Genomic DNA, 27011 nt, shown 5'->3' with positions numbered 1-27011 from the left:
ACACATCAACTTTTAGCAACATGATCAACTGATTCTCTCTTAAGGTTTTGGACCATAGGAGCCGTTTGTTCAGCCATGCCACCTCTTATTACACTTGGCAAACTACCACATTATCAAACAACTGTTAGCTGGGGTGGAGACAACAGGGAACAGGATCCCAGTGAATTACTATTTCCTGTCTACGATCCACTTTAAACATGGGAAATGTAGATTCCAGTATTAAAAGCCATGGAATTTGTAGAATTTACCTACAAATTAGGTTTGGCTACTAAGGTACCCGTTTTTCTTTTTGACCAATGTATAAAGAAGTTCTTCGTTTTAAATGTAAGCACTCACAGGTGGTTAATGTTTTTAACTTTTTATTATGAAACCAAAGCAAAAGAACAGAATTTCAAAACTTAAAATACAGAATTCTAATTTTAATTCTAAACAAATAAGAAATCTACACCAAGAACTAAAAATCAGAGTTTACCAATATTTAAGAATAAAAGGAAACGGCTAAAATGCATTCACAGTCACTTCCTAGCCTCGGGTGTGCGGGTGTGCGTCCCTTTCCTTTGTGCTTCACTCGGACAGGATTCAGAGAGGATTTCTTTCTCATCTACCTTCCGCTACTGCAGCCTGTAACTTCAGAGAAGCGCTTGTTTTCCTACATGGTTCTTTATCTGTTCCTTCAGCAAACATGTGAGCACCTGCCTATGGGGCTGAGATGATGTGGACATAAAGATGAGCCCACCAAAGACCTGTCCTAAGATGTTCAGGGGAGATAAGACACCAACAAATAATAAATATAAATAAATTTATACGAGGTATAAAGTAATAAAGCATGAGTAAAGTATAGATAAAATATAAAAATAGGGGAATTTCAAGGAAGGAGAGATAACATTCAGCCACAGCAACTGAGGAATGCTTTGTGAGGACAGTATTTGGGTGCGGTATGGACTGGTCCTTCAAAGGCGGCTTCAAACTGGTCCCAAATGTGGGGTGGCCTTGATTTCTGGAGAGTAATCTTCTCAATGCTAATCTTTAAAACTCCTTAAGTTCCCATATCTTCAAACTGTTCATTTTTAAAAATGATCAAAAAATATTAATATTGCAGTCTATATAAACAGCAGTTTGGGGACTTTAAAAGTTAATTGTAATACCTACTATATGGGCTCTGTTACTTTCTAAACTCTTTCCCAGGTAAAATCATATCTGAATTGCAGAGGATGCCTAATCATTGAGCCATGACTTTTAAGTATTCAATTGGGCAAAACCTACTTGCTTTAGGTGCTTTCTCAAGTCTAAACCTAAACTTACATGAATAAAAATTAAGGAGATGAAACAAATGGCTTAACATTCAAAAATCAGATGATGAAAAAAATGGCAACTGTGAAATGATATATATTAGCCACAGATTTCTTTGTATGAAATGTTTTAATGAATTATGAGCCATTCACCATTACAGACTTTAAACCCTAATATTTCTTCTTTCCTATGTAAAATCAGATAATGAAAATTGTCTGTCTCGAGTATGAATACCAATGAGAGTACTAGTAATGTCTGCTTACACATCTGCATGCTTCACTAAAGTTAAGAACTAGAAAATGCTCCTGGTTTCTTGTCAACAAAGCGAATTCAGTTATACATTTTTCCTGCTTATAGTTTCAGTTGAAATACAACAAATACTACTTTGCCTTTCAATAGCACTTTTGCATTATTTTATTTTCTCTACCCTCAATATTCTTGTAAGGTAGTGAAGGGAGGGAGCAAGGATTTTTTTGGGGGGGGGCAAATGAGAAAACTTAAGGTGAATTTTGAACTCAACCTTGGCAACATACTGGAAAATCATCTAGGAAGTTTTCTTTAAAAATCCTTATGGTCATGTCATATCCCAGACCAACATCAAAATCATAGAGTATGGGACCCAAGTATCAATATTTTTCAAAATACACATGACTTCAAAGTACAGCTGAGGTTGAGAGCTACTGATTTAGATAATTTATATTCAATCTTCAGTGCAACTGTATTCTACCTAAATGCTCTCTCAGCACCAATGAAAAAGCGATTCCATTCCCTTAAACACTGTAGTAGTTTGCTTTACTATTCTGTACAGCTACTATTGGTCTCCAGTAACAAATTCATTTATGTTATAAAAGAAGGCTCTTCATTCCCCCAATGCTTGTGCTAAATATGAATCTCCATTTTATAAAATTTGCAAACGGGATATTAGTGAATTGAAATCTTTGAGATAAGAATAGCTTGTTGTTAAATATTTAGGCAATTATTTGATTCTAGGTTCAATATGCAATAACCATGTGTTTCTGTTTTCCATTCAGCACCTTCAAAACTTTGTTACAAAATGAATGTTTACTAAAATGACAAAACAGAAGTTATAAACAAAACTCTCGGCAAAAGCTCTTGGAATTGGCTGTACCACAATCTGAAAAAGAAACAAGTACTTAAAGGACTTTTTAATTTTCTAACTAGTTCAACCTTCATCCTGACCAGTTCTCTTCTTTAAAAAATTTTAAACTTTGCCAAATTGAATCATTCCACAGCAAGAAAAATCAATTTCTGTAGCAGCTATATTCTCTAATATATGTTAACATATAATTTCACTCAGTACTATTAAATATGGTTTCCAAGTTTCTTCTTGAAATGGATATCTAGAAGAATCTTTAACAGATTTCACCTTTAAGCAACATACCAAACACACAACAAATATTTGGAAGTCTGTCACGTGACAAAAATAAATCTTTGTTCATGACTGAAATCTCCTGCTTCATAGGAATATTGGTAACCTTAACTCTCAAGCAGCAACCTAAGAACCCCAGCCAGCTGTTTGCTGTCCCTAATTTTATTTAAGACAAAATATACATATAACCATAACCTTCAAAAATACAAAGATTCCACTTGCCTTAGTCAGTTCTTATCACAAAGATGTACCTGAAATCATACAATTTATACTTTCATACAGAAAGATGACGTTTCTCTTCTAACAAAAGAAAATCTCAACTCATGTATGTTAGATTATTAATTCGAAAGAGTATTAGTGAAATCAGATTAGTCAAAAATTCAGAATGGGAATTAATGTTAAGTTCTTCTACAAGAAAACCTTCAAAATATTGCCAACCTGAAGTTTTCAGCACAAGGTGTTTTATTTCAAGTCCCATGGGGGCAATTATCTATAATAAGATTAAGAACATTCTTAACCTGGGTTCAGGTTGGCACTGTTCCAGGTGGGTGAGTAAACATTTTCTTGATAACCCAATAAAGAGTTTGAGGCTTGGATTGTTGCATGTTGTAAACAATATGAAATTTAAAAAAAAAAAAAAAAAAAGATAATATCTACAGCATTATAAAGTTACAAAATAAAAGGACCATTAATCAATTCTTTTTCTAAGGTCTGTGACTAAGAGCTTTCATATTTGAGGCCTGTAAGAGCAAATGGCAATATTCTGTGTTTTTATGAGACACTTTCTCAGAAGGTCAAAAAATAAAACCAGACACTTTAAGATGCACCATTATTATTATTACATGTGTGATTAGAAAGAAATTTGCCTTCACTCAATCTTTATCCAGTATATTAGAGGATTTTTATAATAATTTTGATCATTAAAACCAAAAGACTATAATAGCTATGGAAACTGTAAACCAAATCTAATACAAAATGAGCCAATACAACACATCTCCTCTTACAATCCTCTTCTTTGTAGTTACCTAATCATCCCTAAATGTTATTTTAATTTTGTACCATGTAGTGGTTTTTAAGAAATTGAACTAGAACAAAGCAACCCCTTTGTCCTGTTTTGTTTTTACACACATATTGTATATACAACTTTTAAAATAGCTGCACAATTTTACATCTTACTGTTAGAGAAGTGCAGTCCAAGCAGACCATGCTTCTCAATATATTAAAAATATTAAATAAAATCCAACCAGTTTCATACTTTTCTAATAGTCAAGCTGGCTGGGGGCAAAAAAGGATCTGAAGAAAAAACAGGCAGTTGTAAAACAGGATGTCTTTCTTCAAAAACACACTACTTTAAAATCTTGCTATTTCCTTATCTTATCCCTTTTATAGCATCTCTAAGATCTCACCTTAAAAGCTGGAAATAACACATTGCTAGCTTAGAGACAAAAATCTGTTGCAACATGCATATGTCAACTGCCCACTCAACCAACTGCAACCCTGAGGATTTTTCTGGCCCAGTAGAAAGAGGAAACACTAAGATAATCTTTGCTGTAGAGTTGCTTCTCCAGTTAACAATTTTGTGTGTTTTTCAGGATGTTTCTTGGACATGCATGTATGACACTGTCACTTCATGATTCTACTTTCCACAAGCAGATATCTCCTCTACTCTGTCTTTCATCCCAAGAAAGCCACTGTCATCCATCCAAAGGTTTTCCAAGGTAAACCAAAGTCACTTCTGTGTTGCCATACACAGCAGAAACTGCTGGATATAAGCAGGCCTTTGGAAGTCCTCTAAAGGCAACCCCCAGGAACTCATATCCACGTTCAAAAGCTAAAGTCTTATCTTCCATGTCCAAGATGACTCGAATTCTTTCTCCTATCTGCAAACAGATATCAAAAGAAAGTTAGAGGAAAACCCACCAAGGGCATAGCTAGAAGAAACATGACACAAGTGAGCAGGTTGAAAATATTATTAAGAATATATACTCCTGCCCAGCCGGGCGTGGCTCAGCGGTTGAGCATCGACCTAGGATCCAGGAGATCAGGGTTCGATTCCCGGTCAGGGCACATGCCTGGGTTGCAGGCTAGGCAGCCGATCAATGACTCATCATTGATGTTTCTATCTCTCTCTCTCACCCTCCTTTCCTCTCTCTGAAATCAATAAAGATATGTTTTGGGGGGGAAAAAAAAAAGAAAAGAATATATACCCTAAAAGTTTCTAGAAAAATCAAAACAGAAAATTTCTGGTCAGGGAGAAACACCTATAAGAAAGAACATATATTAATTTCATAGTAACTGCTTGATTTGTTTTCAGTTTAAGACTTGCATGGGATCTATATTTAACACTGAAAATTTAAATGTTCTCCTGAACAGTCCTCAGATCTTATTTACTCCTTGTTTCAAGGCTTTTCTTAAGAAGGATATCATTAAAATCTATAACTTGGTACCATATTTTACCAAAAAAAGGGATAAGTAACCATTTCAAATTACAATAGCATGCACATGCATGCATGAGCACACACACACACAGGAATATTATTCACCCATAAAAAGAAAGGCACTTTTGCTATATGCTACATGGACACACCTGGAAAACATTATGCTAAGTGAAATAAGCCAGACACAAAAAGACAAATATTGTATGACTCCACTTATAACAGGTACCCAGAATGTTCATACTCATAGTCAGAAAATAGAACAGAGGTTACCAGAGGCTGGGGGGTGGGAGGCACAAAATGGGCATCATGTTTTAATGAGTAGAGTTTATGTTGGAGATGATGAAAAAGTTTTGGGTAAAGATAATGGATGGTTATACAACACTGTGAATGTATTTAATGCCACTGCATTACACACACTTACAAATGGTTAAAATTATAAATACTGTTGTATTTATTTTACCACAATAAAAATTACAGATATACTATAATAAAATACTTACATAGCCTTTAAAGTTAAAGCAGTTCTATATACAATGTAGAACTTACATAGTCATGAATAGCCAAATCTGACTACTGATTCTAAAGATGAGAATAGGCTTTTTAATAGTCACTTTGTGGGCCACTGCTCTGAAACACTTGTTCATTATAAAAACAGCAGCACTGCCTGGCCAGTGTGGCTCAGCGGTTGAGCATCGACCTATGATCCAGGAGATCGCGGTTTGACTGCTGGTTGGGGCACGTGCCTGGGTTTCGGGCTCGATCCCCAGTGGGGGGCATGCGAGAGGCAGCCAATCAATGATTCTCTCACCATTGATGTTTCTCTCTCTCCCCCTCTCCTTTCCTCTCTCTGAAATCAATAAAAACATATTATAAAAAAAAGAACACAGACACAAAAAAACCCTAGCAGCACTGATTATTAAACTGAACTGGAAGCACAATATATTCAGCTATTTTCCCATTTGGAAAAGTAAGCAAAGAAATGAGGATGTTTTTGTCTTTATAATTTGCATCTATTAAAGGTTGTTGCATCTGTATGGTTGGAGGCAGAAAGTCCTAGCATTTCCAATGAAAAATAGTAATTTAATACTTCCTAATTATGATAACTCCTGCTATTGTTGTTGTTACTTTCCTTCATTTTATTTCCTATCACAAATAACTACCAACATCTGCTTTTTTCCTCCTTTTGCCCATCACACAGATTAACCCACACTCCATTTATGGAACTAAGAACATCCTAATTATCATCACCACTACTTCCACCAACAAAACATGAATAACAACAGAGAAATGAAAAGTTAATATTTGTTGGGTATTCGTTGTGTGCTTTATTTGCACTATCTCCTTTGATCCTCGTATCAATCCTAGATGTTATCCCTATATTACAGAAGATGAAACTAAAAAGACAGTATCGCTCCTGGTGAAATTTGCAACTTTGCTTCACCTTTGAGCATACAGTATGCACACAGCAAGGGGAGCAGAAAGCAGAAGTCCTACTAGCTTCAGGTGTCAGAGAGCAAAACTTGGAGATAGAATAACTGGAAACAGAGTAGGAGCTCTAGAAGCAACAGAACCACAAAAAGAATGAGCTCCACAATCTGGAAATAAACTGCACAATTCTTGTGTGATCACTCCAATTACACAGACACAGAGGAAACCTCTAAGGAACCAGGCTGAAAGGAGTGGCTAGAAGCCAAAAGAGTAAAATAAAATTGAACAAAGACATTAACTGCTGCACACCATGGAGAGTTTACAATTTGAGTCGAGACAAGTTAACTGCCTGCTAGAACAAGAAAACCTACACTCTTCAGGAAAACAAAGCAATTTCTAGGAGAACAAAGAATTCCAGATAACTCCTGCTATTGTTGTTACTTTCCTTCATTTTATTTCCTATCACAAATAACTACCAACACAAATAACCAGATAACTGGTTATACTGCATATAACCTAAAATGTCCAGTTTTCAATTTAAAAATTACTGGATATGAAAAGAAACAGTAAAGTGTAACTTGCACTCGGGGGGGGGGGGGGGGGGGGGAGCAGTTAATAGAAGAAACTAACTCCAAGCAGGCCTTGATGCTGGATTGGCAGACAAAAACTTCAAAGCAATTATTATAAGTATGTGCAAAGAATTAAAAGAAAAAACCCCCTAGTATTAATAAATGCACAGGTAGAGAATCTCAACAGAAAAATAGAAACTGTAAAAAAAGAACCAAGTAAAAATTCTAAAGCTGAAGAGCACAATAACTAAAATTCACTAGCCTGGCTTAATAGCAGAGTTGAAACGACAAAAAGAAAGAAACTATGAACTTGAAGATAGAGTAAGAGAAAGTATCCAATCCAAAAAAATAAAAAAGATTTCTTTAAAAAAGAACATAACTTCAGAGGCAGAGACAAGGACAATATCAAGCAACGCAACAATCACACTTAATGTAAATGAATTAAATATTCAAATCAAAAGATAGAGATTATGAGATTAGGTTTGATATAAAGCAAGACCCAATTATATGCTGTCTAGTACAAAGACAAATTTAAAGTAAAAGGATGGGATACAGGAGGGAGAAGATAGCAGCCGAATAGGCAGGCCTTTCTTGCACCTCCTCCCAGGGCCAGAGTGGAAATAAAACTAAATTGGACAACGTTCAACCAGATTTACCAACTGAGGTCCAGTTTAGGAGGAGTCATATCAAAGAAAGACAGAAAACACCTGGAGACTGGTAGGAAGGGCAAGGTTGTGAGAGGGGCTGACCTAGCTTTCACGGGCAGCAGGCAAAGAGTGAAGAGGGATCTCTCAGCTACGGGAGGATCTTTTCCTGAGAAGCTCAAGGCCCAGGATGGGCTCCACAGCCCGGAGCAACAGAACCGAGAACAGTGGGCCACGTAACATACAGCCATGAAAGGCAGCAAGGCTGCTGGCTGCCAGAGGGCCCAGACCCGGTAGAAAAGAGCCGGTCAGAGATAGATTTTTTAAACCCAGAGCACAGTCTTTTCATTTTCAGCTACTCACCCAAGGCTTCGGTGTGGATTTGAGGTGCCTAAGAAGCTGGGGTAGGAGGCACTTGGTGGAAAAGCAGCAGCCAGAGACATGCATGTGGTTGTACTACCCCAAACTGAAATGGCCATTTCTCCTGAGGCACTGGCCCCTCCCAGAAGCCACAGCTCAGGGAAGGGAAAAACCCTGCCCTCGGTGATACAGCCTGACCCACCCTCAGGAGCTCTGTCTGCCACAACCTGTGTCTTGACCTTTGCAGAGGAGACAGCAGCAAGGGCCAAGCCTACGCATTTGAACAGTCTTGACTGGGGGTGGGCTATCCACCCCACTATCCTGACTGGTGCTTCCCCTGCATGAGACAGCAGACAGAAACTCCCAGTATCCAGCTGATCCCACTGGTCTGCACACGAGGATCTCCATCTAGCTGAGGGCAGAGTAATATTCTGGGACACTCTCAGGAGAAGCTCTGGGACAGGGAAACACACCTACCACTTTCCCTAATATCTGAACAGCACCTCTTCTTTGCAGGAGACTCAGAGGTCTATACTCCTAAAGCCCTTTCAGAAATAGACTTTTGAATAAGTTTGACAGATGGCTGGCAGGTGAAGGTGGGCTGAGGAGGTGCCTGGGGAACCTGGGGAAGTTTGCTGACCCATCCCTGGGCCCCTTGCTGCTAACAAACCGGCTTTAGAGTGCAGTTGGCACCTCCCACATGCAACCAAGTCCTATGGAGACTGATACACACACAGTGGATCACTTGGAACTTCAAACAGGTTGCTGAAAGCCAAAGGATGACAGTTTCTGACAGTGGTTAGCACCTAAGTACCTCCCAGGAAACTCAGAATTGGAAGACAAAACAGTCAGCCAATAACCAGAAGAGCAGGATCCAAAGGGAGCTCCCAGGAGGCACTAAACTCGGCTGAGATGAACATCACTTCACTTTTTTCCCCCTCTTTTCTTTATCTTCTTTATCTTTCTGCTTTATTGATTTACTATTTATTTTAGTCTCTATTTTCTCTTTCATATATCTAATTTTTCTCTTTCCTTTTCTTATTCTGCTTTTTTCCCCTTCTTTCTCCACTTTCTCATCTTTTTTTCCTTTTCTTATTTTTGGTCTATTTGCTTTCTCTTCTATTTTCCTTTTCAAATTTTTTCTTCCTATTTTCCTTTATACCATTTTCTTCCCCCTATTCTTTATTCTGATTTTATTTCATTTCTGCCCTTTCATGTTCCCTTTTCTTACTCCCTTTTCTCCTCATATTTGTTTTTCTTTTCATCTATCATTCTTGCTCTTTTTTTTTTTTTTTAAACATATCTTTATTGATTTCAGAGAAAGGAAAGGAGGGGGGGAGAGAGAGAGAGAGAGAAACATCAATGATGAGATCAGCTGCCTAGCCCACAACCCAGGCATGTGCCCTGACCGGAAATCAAACCCTGATCTCCTGGATCCTAGGTCAATACTCAACCGCCGAGCCATGCCCGGCCAGGCTCTCTTTCTTAATTCTCTCTTCTTTTGTGGTTGCTTTTGTTGTTGTAGCAGTCTTGTGTATGTTTTTGTTTTGTTTCTTTTGTTTCCTGTTTTCTTAATCTATCAGCACCACCACAATAGCTTGCACGACATGGTCCGGGGTAAGCCTCACAGTCAGTCAGCCTGAGAGCAGATTCCATCCATGAACAGGACAACAACATTCAAGACCCAATTACAAAAGGAGAACCAAAATAACTCAAACAAGGGGCATTCCTAGAGCACCCAGCTCAGGAGATCTAAGAGATTATACCACTGGGTTGCACAAAACACTTGCTACATAAGACCACACCACAAAGACTGGGAGCACAGCAGTTTGATCTAATACACAGAAACAAATACAAAGGGACAGAAAAAATGGGGAGACAAACAACACCCAAATGAAAGAAAAGGAGGAATTGCCAGGAAAGGAACTAAATGAAATGGAGAAAAGCAGTTTTTCAGAAAAAGAATTCAAAGTAATGGTTATAAAGGTGCTCAAGTGACTCAGTGAGAACTACAAGCAACTTAATGAGAACTATACGGAACTTTTCTTTTTTCATTTTTTTTAAAATATATATTTATTGATTTCAGAGAGAAGAAGGGAGAGAGAGATAGAAACATCAACGATGAGAGAGTGATTGATCGGCTGCTTCCTGCAAGCTCCTGACGGGGGATCAAACTTGCAACCCCGGGCATGTGCCCTGACTAGGAATCGAACCGCGATCTCCTGGATCCTAGGTTGATGCTCAACCGCTGAGCCACGCCCAGCTGGGCTATATGGAACTTAATGAGAACTACATTAGCATGAAAAAACAGATAGAAACCATGAATAAAAATCAATTAGAAATGAAGAATGACAGCTGAAATAAATAATACTCTGGAAGGAATCAACAGTAGACTAAAAGAAGGAGAGGACCAAATCAGCGCATTAGAAGACAGAGCCCTAGCCAGTTTGGCTCAGTGGTTAAAGCATCGGCCTGGAGACTGAAGGGTTCTGGGTTCAATTCCGGCCAAGGGCATGTACCTTGGCTGCAGACAAGATCCCTAGCCTTCATTGAGGTGTGTGCAGGAGGCAACCAATTGATGTGTCTCTTTCACATTGATGTTACTCTCTCTCTTTCGCCCTCCCACTCTCTCTGAAAAAGGAATGGAAAAGATATCCTCGGGTGGGGATAAAGGAAAATAAAAAGAAGACAAGGCAGAAAAAAACAACCATTTAGAGCAGCAATTGGGAAAAAAAATTAAAAAGCAGGAGAGTTTAAGGGAGCTTTTGTACAACATGAAATGTAACAACATCTGCATCATAGGGATACCACAAGGAGAAGAATCTGAGCAAGGAATAGAGAATCTGTTTGAAGAAATAGAGAAAATTTCCCTAACCTGGTGAAGGAAAAAGTCACTCAAATTCAGGTAACACAGAGTGTCCCAATCAAGATGAACCCCAAAAGACCTGCACCTAGACATATCATAATTAAAATGGCAAACGTTAAAGACAAGGAAAGAATCTTAAAGGCTGCAGGAAAGAGATAGAAAGTTATCTACAAGGGAGCTCCCATTAGACTGTCAGCTGATTTCTAAATAGAAACACTTCAGGCCAGAAGGAAGTAGCATGAAGTATAGAAAGTAATGAAAAGCAAGGGACTGGATCCAAGACTATTCTACCCAGTAAGGCTATCATTCAAAATTGAAGGTGAAATAAAGAGCTTTGCAGACCAAAAAAGGCTAAAAGAGTTTATTACCACCAAACCAGCATTGCAAGAAATACTAAAGGGACTGTTGTAAGAAGAAATAGAGAGAGAGGGGAACACAGGCATAAAGAATAAAAATGGCAACAAGTAAGTACCTATCAATAATAACATTAAATGTAAATGGCTTAAATGCTCAAATCAAAAGACATAGGGTAGCTGAATGGATAAGAAAACATTACCTATATATAGTCTGTCTACAAGAGGCCCACCTCACAACAAAAGACTCACACAGGATATAAGTGAAGGGATGGGGAAAAATTTCCCATGGAAATGAAAAACAAAAAACAAAAAAAAAACAAGCTGGGGCAGCAATACTCATATCTGACAAAACAGACTTCAAAATGAAGGCTACAACAAGAGACAATGAAGGCCACGTCATAATACTAAAGGGATCAATAGAACTAGAGGATATAACCCTGGTAAAGATATATGCACCCAATATAAGGATCACCCAAATTTATAAAAAATCTTCTAGAAGACTTTAAGGGAGAGTGACAGCAATACAATCATAGTAGGGAACTTCAACACCCCACTGACATCACTGGACAGATCTTCTGGACAAAAAATCAACAAGGAAACAGCGACCCTAAATGATACACTAGATAAAATGGATTTAACTAAAATTTACAGAACATTTCACCTCAAAGTTGCAGAATACACATTCTTCTCAAGTACACATGGGACATTCTCAAAGATAAACAACACGTTAGGACACAAACTACATCTCTATAAATTCAAGGAGTCTGAAATCATAACAAGCATCTTCTCAGATCAAAATGGCATGAAACTAGAAATTAACTACAATAAAAACACCCCAAAACATGCAAGCACATGGAGGCTAAATAGCATATTACCAAACAAAGAATGAGTTACCAATGAGATCAAGGAAGAAGTCAAAAATTTCCTGTAAACAAATGAAAATGAACACACAACCCAAAATCTAGGGGACACAGTGAAAGCAGTCCTGGGAGGGAAGTGCATAGCACCACAGGCCTACTTCAAGAAACAAGGAAAATTTCTAAAAAACTATCAAATCTACAACTTAAAGAATTAAAAAGAGAACAAGAAAATCCCAGAGTAAGCAGGAGGAAGGCAATAATAAAGCTCAGAGTGGAACTAAATGACATAGAGACTAAAAAAATAATAATAATACAAAAGATTAATGAAGAGCTGGTTCTTTGAAAAGATAAACAAGACTGATGAACCTTTAGTCAGACTCACCAAGAAACAAAGAGAGAACTCTAATTCAATTAATTGTCTTCAAAGTTTTATTTTCCACCTACAAATTCAACTGAATCTTGAATTTATCTAGTTTTCTTAAATATTTGGTTACGACCCTCCAAGCTAATGTTTCAATTTTCTTCCATCCTTTGACTTGGAATTTTTAAGAACTAAAAACGTTTTTTTCCTTCCACTGGACCATTTGTCATAATTTCTGCAGTTCTAACTTCTGCCCCAATAATACTAAAATTTATAACACAGTCTCTCTCCACCAGGTTTTATAAGCACTACTTGCACTCAAGGAATACCACCTCTAGACATCATCACGACCTCCTTCTCTGCCCAGGCCTCATCATGCCTCTGACAGAGAGCAAGGATCTCTTGGCTCTGAAGGAAAACACAGCCCCCTTTCAGCAGGAAGTAGTTACAGAAGAAACCCTATGCCCCTTTTCTATAGAAGAATTCAGAGCCAAGATTCTTGAGGGGGGGATGTGGTAGGCCAGTTAGACAGACATGAGCGGAGCAAGGATGATGGGCCAGGTACAGAAGGTTACCAGGGTGGAAAGTCCCAGGTGCCTAGCAATGGCCAACTATAGGGTGGGACCTCACCCCCAGGGTGGCCTTTCCTCCCCTAGCATGTCACTGGTCATGCGGTTTGGGCCCCCTGACCTTTCCTCCCTGGAGATAAACCTACGCCTCAGTTGTGTTTCAGCTCCAGGCCCAGAAAAGCAGCAAAACCAGACAAGCAACATCAGGGCTGACCTCAGGACCAGGTGCATTGGACAATGACCCCCCCTGACCTGGCACAGACCAATCAATGGAAATCACAACCCTGAAAGGACGCACCTGGAATACTGCTGAATATTATTTTCCTCTGGGACCTCCCCTAAAATCTCCACCCTTAAAACCTTTAGGATAGATGATCCAGCGCACTCTCCCACCTGAGAGCAGGCCTGTGGCTTTCCCTTTCCCTTCCCTGTGTTCCTCCCACTCCTCCCAGACACATTACCATTAGCTTCCTCACTCCCATGCTCCAAGGGACCTTCCTTTGCCTCTATAACTTGTTTCCTAAGCCTGTTTGTCCCATGAATTACTTCTTCCACCTCTGTAAGTTTATAAATAAATGTTCTCTTATAGTTGGGAAAAAAGAAAAGAAAGAGGACCCAAATAAACAGAATCAGAAATGAAAGAGGTGAAGTAACAACTGACACCACAGATAAACAAACGATTGTAAGATACTATTACCAACAACTCTATGCCAACAAGCTAGACAACCTGAAAGAAATAGACAAATTCCTAGAAAAATACAGTCTTCCAAAACTCAATCAGGAAGAAGCAGAAAACCTGAACAGGCCGATAAAAACTGAGGAAATTGAAGCATAATAAAAAAATTCCCCTCAAACAAAAGCCCTGGTCCAGATGGCTTCACAGGAGAGTTTTACCAAATATTCAAAGAAGAGCTATCAACTATTCTCCTCAAACTATTCCAAAAAAATCCAAGAGAAAGGAATACTTTCATACTCTTTCCATGAGGCCAGCATTATCCTAATTCCAAAACCATATAAAGACACTACAAAGAAAGAGAATTACAGGTCAATATCCCTGATGAACGTAGGTGCTAAAATCCTCAACAAAATATTAGCAAATCACATCTAGCAATACATTAAAATGATCGTACACCATGACCAAGTGGGATTTATTCCAGGGATGCAAGGCTGGTATAATGTTTACAAATCAATAAATCACATAAACAAAACAAAACAAAATGAAGATCTAAAATCATATGATCATATCTATAGACGTGGAAAAAGCATCTGACAAATTCCAGCACCCATTTTTGATAAAAACCTCTCAGCAAAGTGGGAATAGAGGGATCATACCTCAACATAACAAAGGCCATATGTGACAAACCTACAGCCAACATCATACTCAATGGGCAAAAGCTGACAGCATTTCCCTTAAGAACAGGAACAAGATAGGGTTGTCCGCTTTCACCAATCTTATTCAACATAGTACTGGAAGTCCTAGCCACAGCCATCAGACAAGAAATAAAAGTAAAAGGCATCCAAATTGGAAAGGAGGATGTAAAATTTATTATTCACAGACGACATGATATTGTACAAGAAAACCCTAAAGACTCCACCAAAAAAACTACTAGCTTTAATAAATAAATTCAGCAATGTAGCAGGATACAAAATTAACACCCAGGAATCAATGGCATTTTTTATACACCAATAATGAACTCTCAGAAAGAGAAACTAAAAAAAAAATCCCATTTACTACTGTAACAAAAAAAATTAAGATATTTAGGAATAAATTTAACCAAGGAGGTAGTAAAAGACCTGAACTCAGAAAACTACAGAATGTTGAAAAAAGAAATAGAAGAAGAAATAAGTGGAAGAATATTACTGTGTTCATGGATTGGAAGAATTAACATCAAAATGTCCATACTAACCAAAGCAATCTATAGATTCAGTGCAATCCCTATTAAAATACCAACAGCAAATTTCACAGATTTAGAACAAATACTCCAAAAATTTATATAGAACCAAAAAAGACCCCAAATAGCTGCAGCAATCTTTAGAAAGAGGAACAAAGTGGAGGGATCACCATACCGGATATCAAGCTATACTACAAAGCCACTGCAATTACAACAGCCTGGTACTGCCACAAGAACAGGCATATAGATTACTGGAACAGAACAGAGACCCCAGAAATCAACCCAAGTCATTATGCTCAATTAATATTTGACAAAGGAGGCAAGAGCATGCAATGGAGTAAAGACAGTCTCTTCAATAAATGGTGTTGGGATAACTGTATAGGTACATGCAAAAAAATGAAACTAGACCACGACTTATACCATATACAAGAATAAACTCAAAATGGATAAAAGACTTAAATGTAAGTCATGAAACCATAAAAATCCTAGAAGAAAATGTAGGTAGAAAAATATCAGACATCTCACGCAGCAGAATTTTCAGCAGATACAAGGCCTAGAGCAAGAGAAACAAAGGAAAAAATAAACAAATGGGACTACATCAAAATAAAAAGCTTCTGTACAGCGAAAGAAACCAGCATCAAAATGAAAAGGGAACGCACTGTAGGGGAGAATATCTGATAAGGGGTTAATGTCCAAAATATATAAAGTACTCATACAACTCAACAAAAGGAAGATAAGCAATCCAATTAAAAAATGGGCAGAGGACCTAAATAGGCACATCTCCAAAGAGGACATACAGCCCCAACCTGTCTGGCTCAGTGGTTGGAGCGTTGGCCCAAAGACTGAAAGGTCCCGGATTTGAGTCTGGCCAAGGGCACGTACCTTGGTTGCAGACTCGATCCCCAGCCCAGGTCAGGGCGTGTATGGGAGGCAACCAATCCAAGAGTCTCTCTCACATTGATGTCTTTCTCCCTCTCTCCCTTTCCCTTCCACTCTCTGAAAAGCAATGGAAAAAATATCAAGTGAGCATCAAAAAAAACCACACACACACAAACCGCCCCCAAAACAAAGAGAACATACAAATGGCCAAGAGACACGTAAAAAATGCTCAACATTACTAATCATCAAAGAGATGCAAATTAAAAGGAAAATGAGATACCACCTCACACCTGCCAGAATGGCTACCATCAATAAATCAACAAACAACAAGTGCTGACGAGGAAGTGGAAAAAAAGGAACCCTAGTACACTGCTAGTGGGAATGCAGACTGGTACAACCACTATAGACAACAGTGTGGAGTTTCCTCAAAAAATTAAAACTGGAACTACCATTTGACTCAGTGATCTGACTTCTAGGAATATATCCTAAGGAGCCTGAAACATCTATCCAAAAGAAAATATGCACCTCTATGTTACAGCAGCGTTATTTACAATAGCTAAGATCTGGAAACAGCCTAAGTGCCCATAACTACATGAGTGGATAAAAAAGCTGTGGTACATTTACACCATGGAATACTATGCAGTTGTAAAAAAAAGAAGGATCTCTTATTCTGAGACAACATAGAGGGATCTGGAGAGTATTATGCTAAGCAAAATAAGCCAGTCAGAGAAAGACAAATATTGCATGATCTCACTTATAAATGTAATCTAACAAATAAAAGAAACTGACAAACAAAAGAGATCCAGAGACGTGGAAGCATGCAACAGACTGACAATTCTCAGAGGGAAGGGAGGAGGGGAAGACTTGGGGAGAGATTAACCAAAGAACTCATATGATATATGGATCACCCAGGCCAGGGACACAGACAATAGTGCAGTGAAAGCCTGGGGAGGGGGCAGGAATGAGGAGAAGGGAGTCAATGGGGGGGAAAGAGGGGGTATCTGTAATATTTTCAACAATAAAGATATATTTTTAAAAAAAAGTAAAAGGATAGAGGGAAAGAGGTACCTTGCATAAGAAAGTAAGCATTGTAAGTGTAAGAAAGTTGGCTATATTAATATCAGACAAGGTAGACTTAAAGACAAGGAATATTACTATTACTAGAGTCAAAGAAGGTCATTTCATAATGATAATAGTTAATCAGCCTGGGAGATATAACACACACACACACACACACACACACACATATATATATCTAATAACAAGAACTCTAAAACACACAAAGCAAAAACTGACAGAACTGAAAAAAGAAATAGATAAATTAGCAAGTATAGTGGAAATTTCAATACTCTTCTCAATAAATGATAGAACAGGTAGAAAGAAAAATCAGTAAGGATATAGAAGACTTGAACACTATCAATTAATTTGACCTAAATGTCATTTATGGATATTCCATCCAACAACAGAATATATGTTCTTTTCAAGTACACATGGAACACTTATCAAGATAGATTTGCTGGTACTAAAGCAAATCTCAATAAATTTAAAAGAACTGCAATCATACAGAGTATGTTCTCTTAAAGACAAAGACTGAAGGACTTTCACTACAAAATCACCACAAGGCAAGCCACAGACTTTATCCTCAATGATTAAATCCAGATACCCTTCTCCTTAGGGTATTTGCAGAGCCTGAAAAGAGAGTGAAGAAAGGATTCTATGAAAGAAAATTCTTCCAGGGTCTTCTACCTCAGGAAATTGAATATACTTTTTAGTTCTACTTTACTATCCCTGACTTGACATCATTACTGAGGCTAGAGCTTTCAAGCCATGTTTTTCTGAAATATGCAATCTATAATTCCTTAAGATTTCTAATTTCTTATCAGATTACTATGTTTTAGACCTATGGTAATCATATAGCTTTTACAAATAGAAACTATAATTTTGACCCTAAAATAACATAAGTATGGTATAAGGCTAAGATGAAAAGATTTTAAAATGCACAAGTTTGCCTGAACTTGCCTGTCTTTATAAAAATCACTGACACCTCCAGAGGCTTTGAATTCAAAGATTACTAAGTAGCAGAGGGTATCCGTGTGCATTCACACAGGGGCACCCTTGGGGGTGAGATGTCCAGAAAAAGTAGGTTTGGATGTGCCATGATAAAAGAAAGATAACAGTCTAGAGCACAAGTTGGCAAACTACGGCCCCTGGGTCAAATCTAACCTACAGCCTATAAATAAGATTTTCTTGGAACACAGCTATGCTAGTTCATTTACATATTATCTACGGCTGCTTTTGTGTTGTAATAACAGAGTTGAATAGTTGTGACAGAGACCACATGAACCACAAAGCCTAAAATATTTACTATCTGGCCCTATAGAGAAAAAGTTTGCCAATTGCTGATTTAGAGCAAAGGTGAGTTGCTCAAGGGTGAATATGTATTAGGAAACAAATACAGTGGTACCTCGGTTTTCAAATGTAATCCATTCCGGAAGACCATTCGGGTTCTGAAACACTAAAAAACCAAGGATCAACAGCCAACAGCTAGGCCTCAGGATCTTGCACTCAGTGGGAGTCATGTGGCACGTTCGACTTCCGAAGCATGTTTGAAAACCGAAGCATTTACTTCCGGATTTATGGCATTCATAAACTGAAGTGTTCGTCAACGGAGACGTTCGAAAACCAAGATACCACTGTACTGAGATACTAAAAACTTATCAGAGTAGCAAAGAAAGGCCACTTATACTATTTAATAAAAAATTACCAAAAAGACAGACAAAGCTACTATGTAAAATTTTGTAAATTTAAAATAAATTAAGGCATGATTTGACAAAGGCCCACATTTAAGAAAATACCTAGATTCTCACCTGATATTTTGGTGCATTATTGCATTGTGGAAAACTGCCATTGACTTCTCCATTATGTAGTAGATTATTGTCCACCAGATTCCAGCCCCAGCTCTGGTCATCACTGCCCAGCAATGCCACATAACCTTGGCACTGCATAGGGGCCCGTTTTGTGGCAATTCCAATCACTGCCACAGTGCCCAGAGGGCCCTCCCACCACACTTCCCATGCATGGCGGCCCTCACTGAAACCAATCTTGGTCCTTGCACCATCAGTGCTCTGAGCAATGGGGTTTCGATGTAAAGTAAAGCCATTCTTCTTAATGTAGACATTCCTGGAGCAGTCATTAGTGCTGAAGGCATGTTGGAAAGCACGTACCTGAAAAGATGAAAAACACACCAAAGAAAAAGAAGTTTGATTTTTCTTAAATATTAAAAAGTACCCAGCCCTGGCCCATGTGGCTCAGTTGGTTGGAGTGTCATCCCGTATACTGAAAGGTTGAGGGTCGGAGTCCCAGTCAGGGCACAGACCTAGGTTATGGGTTTGATCCCTGGTCGTGGCACATACAGTAGGGAACCGATCGATATTTCTCTCTCACATTGATGTCTCTCTCTCTCTCTCTCTCTCTCTCTCAAATCAATGCATGTCCTTGGGTGAGAATTAAAAAAATAAAAATAAAAAAATAAAGAGTACCTAAACCTTAGGCTATGTGTTTTTAAACAATAGTTACATATTTTTAAATAATATAATAAACATTTCCAAAAAATGGCTAAAGTTTCGGGATGGGATATAACATTTAAAATAACTGCCAACTGTTTCATTTCTGACCAAAATTCTAAACCATAGAATTTCTTCAAATAGACTTCTTAAAATATCCAAAGATATATACAAAAATCCATATATTTTAGAGATGATACTGAAATGTTTATGGATGACATGATACCTGGGAATTGCTTTGAAATATCCAAGGCTGGAATAGGAGAGTGGGTATGGTAAAAATGAAAGTAGATTACCTATGAATTAATCATTGGTAAAGCTTGGTAACACATATAGGGAGGTTCATTAAACTCTTTTCTCTACTCTAGTTTATATTCAATGTTTTTATATCAAAAGGTTAAGAGATGCACAGTTTTCATGTTGGCAACCCTGTCAACAAAAAGAATATTTTAAGTAAAATAGAGAACTTAGTCATAGCAGCTCTGAAGTTTATGAAAAATTGTAATAACCACAAACAATCTTAGATCCTCAGCCTCCTTGGTATTACTCATACACTGAGATAGCACCACTCTCATTATACCAAATCAAATATCCCCTAGATAGCATCTAAATTCAACCACTAGAATTTATAAAGAAACAGCCATTAAGAACAGCCACCACTGATAGGAAAGGTTAGTTGACCTTCAGTAATTACCAGTTTTTTTAAGCTTCCAAAATAGAGCATAAAAATTGCTACTCTGTACAAATAATAACAATTTCTCATGTTTTAATAATTTAAAGCTTTTTGGGGTTTTTTTGTTGTTGTTTTTTTCCCCTTTTAATCTCTTACTCTATTCAAACTACCCAAAAGCAACCAGAGGCTGGGACCTATTGCTTTAGTTAACCTGAGAAATCAACTCGAGAATCACAGAATTTCAGCACTACGAAGGACCTTAAAGGCCACCTAGTCCAGCTCAGGGATGAGGACACAGAACTAAAAGTCAATAGCTAACTAGACACCCCGGCCAGTGTGGCTCAGCTGGTTGGAATGTCAACTGGAAGGGTCTCGGGTTTGATTCCCCCTTGGGGCACATACTCAGGTTGCCGGTTCAATCTCTGGTTGGGGTGCGTTCGGGTGGCCACCAATTGATGTTTCTTTCTTTCTTTCTTTCTCTCCCTCCCTTTCTCTCTCTCTAAAATTAATGGAGGTGTATCCTTGGGTGAGGGTTAAAAATAAATAAATAAAATATAAAAAATAATTAAATAAATAAAAGTCAATAGTTAATTAGAGAAAGCCCCAAAGAAAAGCCAGGTATTCAGGCCCCTCGTTCACAGTTCACTTACTATTAGCAGCCCGTACTTCATGGTTTTACTGTTGTACTCTAGAGCAGAGAGATTTAATAAAAAACAAACAGACCTACTTTTTCCATAGAGGTTGTAAAACTGAAGTAATACTAATTTTTTCCCTATCTGTTCCTATTTATAACTCTTTTAAGCACCTAAAAGATCAGAACAGGATTAAAGGAGTAAAACATCCCCAAAATATTAAGTATTGCTCAAATAACTCAAAAGATTACTATAAAGACAATTAACTAATTATAAAACATTCAATTCTCACCTATGTCTATCCCTAATTCTTATAAATACCAATTGCTTTTTCTCTATCCTTATTCTCTTCGACACACTGACACTGTTGACAACCCCTTCCTCAAAATTCTGACATTTTTCTACTACCCAGGACTGATCCTTCACTGTAACATTTTTGGTGACCATCATACCCCTCCCAATCTCTCTAGCCTCAGTCCTTAACCCTCTACCCGAATTCTTTCCAGACCTGTCTTTCTAAAATAGCACCTTTATTACATCACATCCTAGTTCAATAACCTTTGATAGTTCCATATTGACGATGATAATCAACTATAAATTCTGTCTGGCTTTCAAAGCCCTCCAGATCTGGTTCCTTCTATTTCCCTTTCTAATTTTGTGTTAATTGTCCTTGTCTGTAGTATTATGCTTGCTTTCCTCCTCCCATATATCCTCTAAGACCAGCTCCAATCTTACCACCTTCATAAAGCTATTCTTAACAGGGTTCACCCAATCTCCCTAATTCCTCTCTCTCAAACTCCTACCCACCATAGTCTGCATCATACAACACAATTCTGAACACACCCCAACCACTTGATTCCAGTGAAAAATATCTTGCAAAAAGTGTAATCTAACCTAAACTGATCAAACCTCTATAGGAAATATAGAGGGCAGAAGACCATGTTAAGCAACACCACGGACATAAAATCTGAAAAATTCAGACTACGGGAAACTACAAGGCAAATGACCTGATCAAAAAAAAAAAGTTTTTATTGATTTTAGAGAGAGAGGAAGAGAGATGGAGAGAAAGATCCATCAGCTGCCTCCTGTGTGTCCCTACTGGGGATCGAGTCTGCAACCTGGGCACGTGCCCTGACCAGGAATCAAACCAGCGATTTCTTGGTGAATGGAGCTACACCTGCCAGGGCCCGACAACGTTGCTTGTTTGTTTTTGTTGTTGTTCTCACCTGAGAATATTTTTCCATTGTTTTTTTTTTTGTTTTTTTTAGGGGGGAGAAAGAAACATCTGTGTGAGACATACTGATTAGTTGCCTCCCACAGGCGCCCCAACCAGGGCCGATTTAACCTGCAACCCAGGTCTCTGGCCTTGAGCAGGAATCAAATCCGAGACCCTAGCAGATGCTTTAACCACTGAGCACACCAGCCAGGAAATGACCAGATTTCTTCAAAAAATAAGTTGCAGGGGTGGGAGGTGGGGAGATGGAAAGTTAATCTGTAGACTAGGTAGCCTTAAGAGACATGTCAACTGTTTGCCACTGGAACATTATATAAATCTTAATTAAATAAACTGAAAATTAAAAATAAACATTTGACATTTATGAGACAATTAGAAATTTGAACACTGCATTTTTTTAATATTAAGGAATTACTGTTAATTTCTTTACACTTTAGAGATGTAATGATATTGTATGTTAAGTGTCCTCATCTTTTAGAGATGGATACTAAAAAATTCAGATGAAATAAAAAAATAAATACACAAATTAATAAATAAAAACAATCTATAGATTCTTGTCCCATAGTCTTATGTGCAACCTGGATTGTACATTATGGCTAACAGCTTTAAGACCTAGTTTAGGATCTAAGTCTGAAATTTAAAGAATTATAGTTAGGGTCCTGGCTGGTGTGGCTAAGTGTGACTAGAGTGTCGGCCTGCACATGGAAGGATCGCGGGTTTGATTCCCAGTCAAGGGCACATACCTGGGTTACAGGTTAGCTCCCCGCCCCTGGTCAGGGGTCATGCAGAAGGCAACCAGTCAATGTGTCTCTCTCACATCAATGTCTCACTCTTTGAAAAGCAATGGAAAAAATATCCTCAGGTGAGGATTAACAACAAAGGAAAAAAGAATTATAGTTAGATGCTAAGTATGACTGGAATAATTGATACTATTAGGTAACATGGAAAATATGAACTTGGAAAAGAAGACAAATCCTAAATAGACTGACAACTCCAAATACTTTCCAGTTTTATGCTATCCCAAGCCTGTTCCCATCCTTCTCTCAGTTACCCAGGCTCCCTGGAAATCCTATCTCACTCTTCCTTCTTCCTCATCTCACTCAGCCAGTCAGCTAGCTGTCCACCTATGTGGCTTTGTTCTCTGCAATAGCTCTCCTAACCAGCCCCTTCTCTCCTCTATACAATTGCTCATACATTAGTTCTATACACTTGTCTTAAGTACCTCTGATATAGGCACTAACCCCTGCCCTCTCCAATTCATCTTATGGTAAAGTTTTTCTAAAGCACAGCTCTTATTTTTAACTTTTCCATTCAAATGTCTGTGGTTTCCAACTGTAGAACAAAGCCCAACTATAGACTGAAGGCTGCATTTCAAGGACTTCCATGATATATCTAGTTTTAGCTTACCTTTACAATCATATTTCCCATTACTTTAATTCAATCTAATTAAACTTTTATATTTAGTCTCTCCTCTAAGCTCCAAACTACAACAACTGCCTATCTGAAATCTCTTGGATATCTCAAAAACATTGTCAATTCTATTCTACCCAAATTGAACTCATTGTTAGTCCTGTAAATCCAGCCCAGGTGATCCCTATATTATGTAAGCCAGATACCTAGGAGTCATCCTTAGCACCTCCCTCTTCCTCACCCCTAATTCACATCTACTGCCAAGTCCTGCAGATTTTACTTCCCAAATCTCTCCTAAACTTCTCATCTGCTCCACTACCTACCTACTTCCTAATTGATCTACCCATATTTCTAAGGTTCCCCTCCAACCTGTGCTCCATACTGAAATTAGAAATACCCTTTTAAAAAATGCAACTAATCATACCACCAATCCCCACACGCCTAACACCCTCTTGCTTACAGTTCAAAATGGCTGCCCTATCATTTGGCCCCACCTCTTCCATCTTATTTCAAACCTGTCTAACTTTTGCTCTCTATGCTCCAGCCACACTGATGTATTTTCTGCCCCTCATACTCAGAAGGTTCCCTCCTGGAAGGCTCTTCTCTCACTCCTTGTGGACTACTTATCCTCATCCTTCAGGTCTCAGTTTATCATTATTTCTTTAGAGGACTTCCCTGACCTCCCTACCTAGGTCAAATTCTCCAATACTGGCACTCAGAGCACCAGTATCTCTATCCTTCATAGTACTTACCACAGATGCAATTTTACAACTGTGTGATTATTTGATTACTACCCATTTCCTCCCACTAGATTGTAAAGCAAGGCATCCATAAGAGTTTGTGTCTGTTTTTATTCACCATTCCATCTACAAAACTGAGCATAGTGCCTAGCACTCATATTTTTAAAAATAAAAATACAGTATATGCTATACAAAGCCTTTGCTTTCCCCTTGCCCTGCTTTTGTTCAGGGCATTTCCTCTTAGTAAAACGTTCAAATCCTTCCCATCTTTAAAATTCAGCTCAGACACAGTCCTCCACTCAATTTGTAAACTCTCCTTTCACTGAACTTCTAGTATATGTGTTTTATATATATATATATATATATATATATATATATATATATAACATAAGCAATTTCTACTATTTGTTAGTTATTTCTATACATTTCCCCCCCTCTACTAGACTGAGGGCTTCCTTACTAGACTGACTTCTTTTAATTAATCTTTTTATCCTTAAGATATTTAAGAAAAGTCCTCCAACATCTGAATGAACATGTTATTAGTACAATTCTACAATACTTATAAAGTGCACCTAGTACAAAGACATACAAAGTATTAAAAATGTTAAGAAATCTAAACTATCTAGGGAAGGATACAATAGGTAACACAGGTTGCCTCCAAGAAAGGAAACTGGGTGGCTAGGGGAAAAGGGCTAAAGACATTTTGGGCCTGGTCAGTATGGTTCAGTTGGCTGCAGTGTGGTCCTGTACACCAAAAGGTGGCGGGTTCGATTCCTAGTCAGAGCACATATTCAGGTTGCAGGTTCGATCCCCGTGCAGAAGGCAACTAATCTGTTTCTCTCTCTCTCTCCCCCCCTCCTTTCCTCTCTCTAAAATAATAAAAAAACAAAGGAAAACATTTTGCTTCTTTTGAATGTTGACTCACATGAACACATTATCGTTATATGAATCTCGAACCATGTGACCATATCTATTACAGATGTCATAATTTAACATAAGTAGAAACAATAAACTTTGGAGAAAAATAAAACTTATGAAGCCTACACATTTATCAGGTGAAGTAGGGCAAAAATTGCAATCTTCCTCACTCTATTATATAAATTACAACTAGTATCCAGTGTACATTTATACCATGTACAAATATAGTTGTAGTAAATTAACATTATTTCACTTAGTAGGAAAACAACTTGATATTCAACAGCAATATTCCTTCACCTTATTAAACTAAAACGTGCTTTATTACAGAATTTACATCTATTTTTACACGGGGAAAAACGTTTATTTCTTATTCTGACACCCAGTGGCAGTCTACCATTAAAAAGGGATGCTCCTCCCCTCCAAAAAAAGGGATGTTTTACCTTTTTAGTAATTAAAGTGTGTGTGTGTTTTTATGTTTACCACATTCTAAGTCAAACTTTATCTTCTCTGATATATGCTCTGGGTAAATGCTATATTGAATAGCTGTTATCCATCCAACTGAACTCAAGCTCAAGGCCTTTGTTTATACTACCTGAAGAATCCTCCCAGTCATAGTACACCTGTTACTTGACATTTTTATTTGCATATGAAGGCAGGAATATGCACAGGAAGCTGGGGGAAGGGGGGAGGAAACAAAACCAGAATTTTACGACAAATAGAACAAGAGAGACACCGTCAAGGTGGAACTGGGAAAAAGTTGGCAAGGAAGTAGCCAATAATAGTGCGACAAGGCAGTATTATAATGGTTAAGCGATGGCGATTGCTCTCCTGAAAGTTAGCAGGATGCCTAGGACCACACTCACTTATAAGTCTGAAACATAGTGGAAAGAATTAAAGAGAACCTGGGTGAAAACAAAGAAAAAAATTATTATAAATAAAAGCTTGGAAAAGGTTAGGTGAATGTGGGGGTGAAAACCGATGTAAGGCAGCAGGAAGATCTAATAAAGCCTATTTGAAGGGCACGGAGAAATGTAAGATTAGAGTATTGAAGGAACAACAATAGGGGTGGTCTGTCTTCAAAGGGAAAGACTGTGGAAAGTAGAATGAGTGATGGGAACGAATCCATCTGGTCCTTTAAAAAGTGTATCACGGAAGTGGGGTAGGTTAAGGAGCAGAACTTCAAACCAAAGAGAAGATGTTTATGGAGGGGAGAGGTGAGGTAAGGTATTGACTGGTGCACTGGAAAGGCGGGATGGTGAAGCGAGGCGCCTGACTCAGAAGCTGAGATGAGAAGCACTGAGAGCGGTGCGCAGGAGCGCGGCTGGGGGTAGCGGCGTGGCCCTGGGCTCCCTCACCTTGGCCTTGTAGCTGGGCAGGTTGCAGAGGATGTCCGTGCGCAGAGCCTCTTCTGCCAGGCTTCGGGCGCACAGGCTCCGCCACACCTCGCTGTTCTCATCGCCGTGCAGGCAGCGGTACCAGTGCTTGCACACCAGGGCGCAGCTCCGCAGCTCGGACAGCTCCAGGTAGGAGAACACCAACTCCAGCACCCGGCTGGGCAGCCGGCCCCCGGCCCCCGCGGACCCAGAGCCCGAGCCGGCGCCCGCGCCGCCGCCGCCACTACAGCCAGCGCCGCCCGAGGCTGCCCCAGCCCCCGGGGCCGGCGCCGCCATCACCTCACCAGCCGGCCCGAGGGCCGCCGCCACCGCCGTCGCTTCCCCCCGTCTCTGCTGGGGAGGCCAAGCCTCGCCTAGAACCCGAAGCAGAGCTCACCGCCCCTTTCACAGCCAACCGGCCGGCCTCTCCGCCACTCCCGCCCCTGCCCGGGGGCGTCCGCCGCGCGCCCCGCCTCACTAAGGGCAGACGCACCCGCCGCGCAGGCGTCCCCCGCCCCTCCCCCGCAGTTCAGCGCGGGCGCTGGAACCGCCCGACTCGCTCGGCC

General features: G+C 39.0%; 1 protein-coding gene across 1 annotated transcript; it reads right to left on the bottom strand.

The window, feature by feature from the left end:
* Positions 1-342: 342 nt before the first annotated feature.
* On the bottom strand, positions 343-26742 carry FBXO45 (F-box protein 45). Its single transcript, XM_016200124.2, has 3 exons — positions 26428-26742; positions 18770-19126; positions 343-4560 (listed from the first exon to the last, which is right to left on the bottom strand). Exons 1-3 carry the CDS (start codon positions 26740-26742, stop codon positions 4375-4377), a joined length of 858 nt encoding a protein of 285 aa, XP_016055610.2. The 3' UTR covers positions 343-4374.
* Positions 26743-27011: the final 269 nt, after the last annotated feature.

This window comes from Miniopterus natalensis, chromosome 6, assembly GCF_054644295.1.
Source record: "Miniopterus natalensis isolate mMinNat1 chromosome 6, mMinNat1.hap1, whole genome shotgun sequence".
NCBI classification, from domain to species: Eukaryota; Metazoa; Chordata; class Mammalia; order Chiroptera; family Miniopteridae; genus Miniopterus; species Miniopterus natalensis.
The sequence above is the reverse complement of the archived record's forward strand: the minus strand, read 5'-3'. Positions and strand labels throughout refer to the sequence as shown.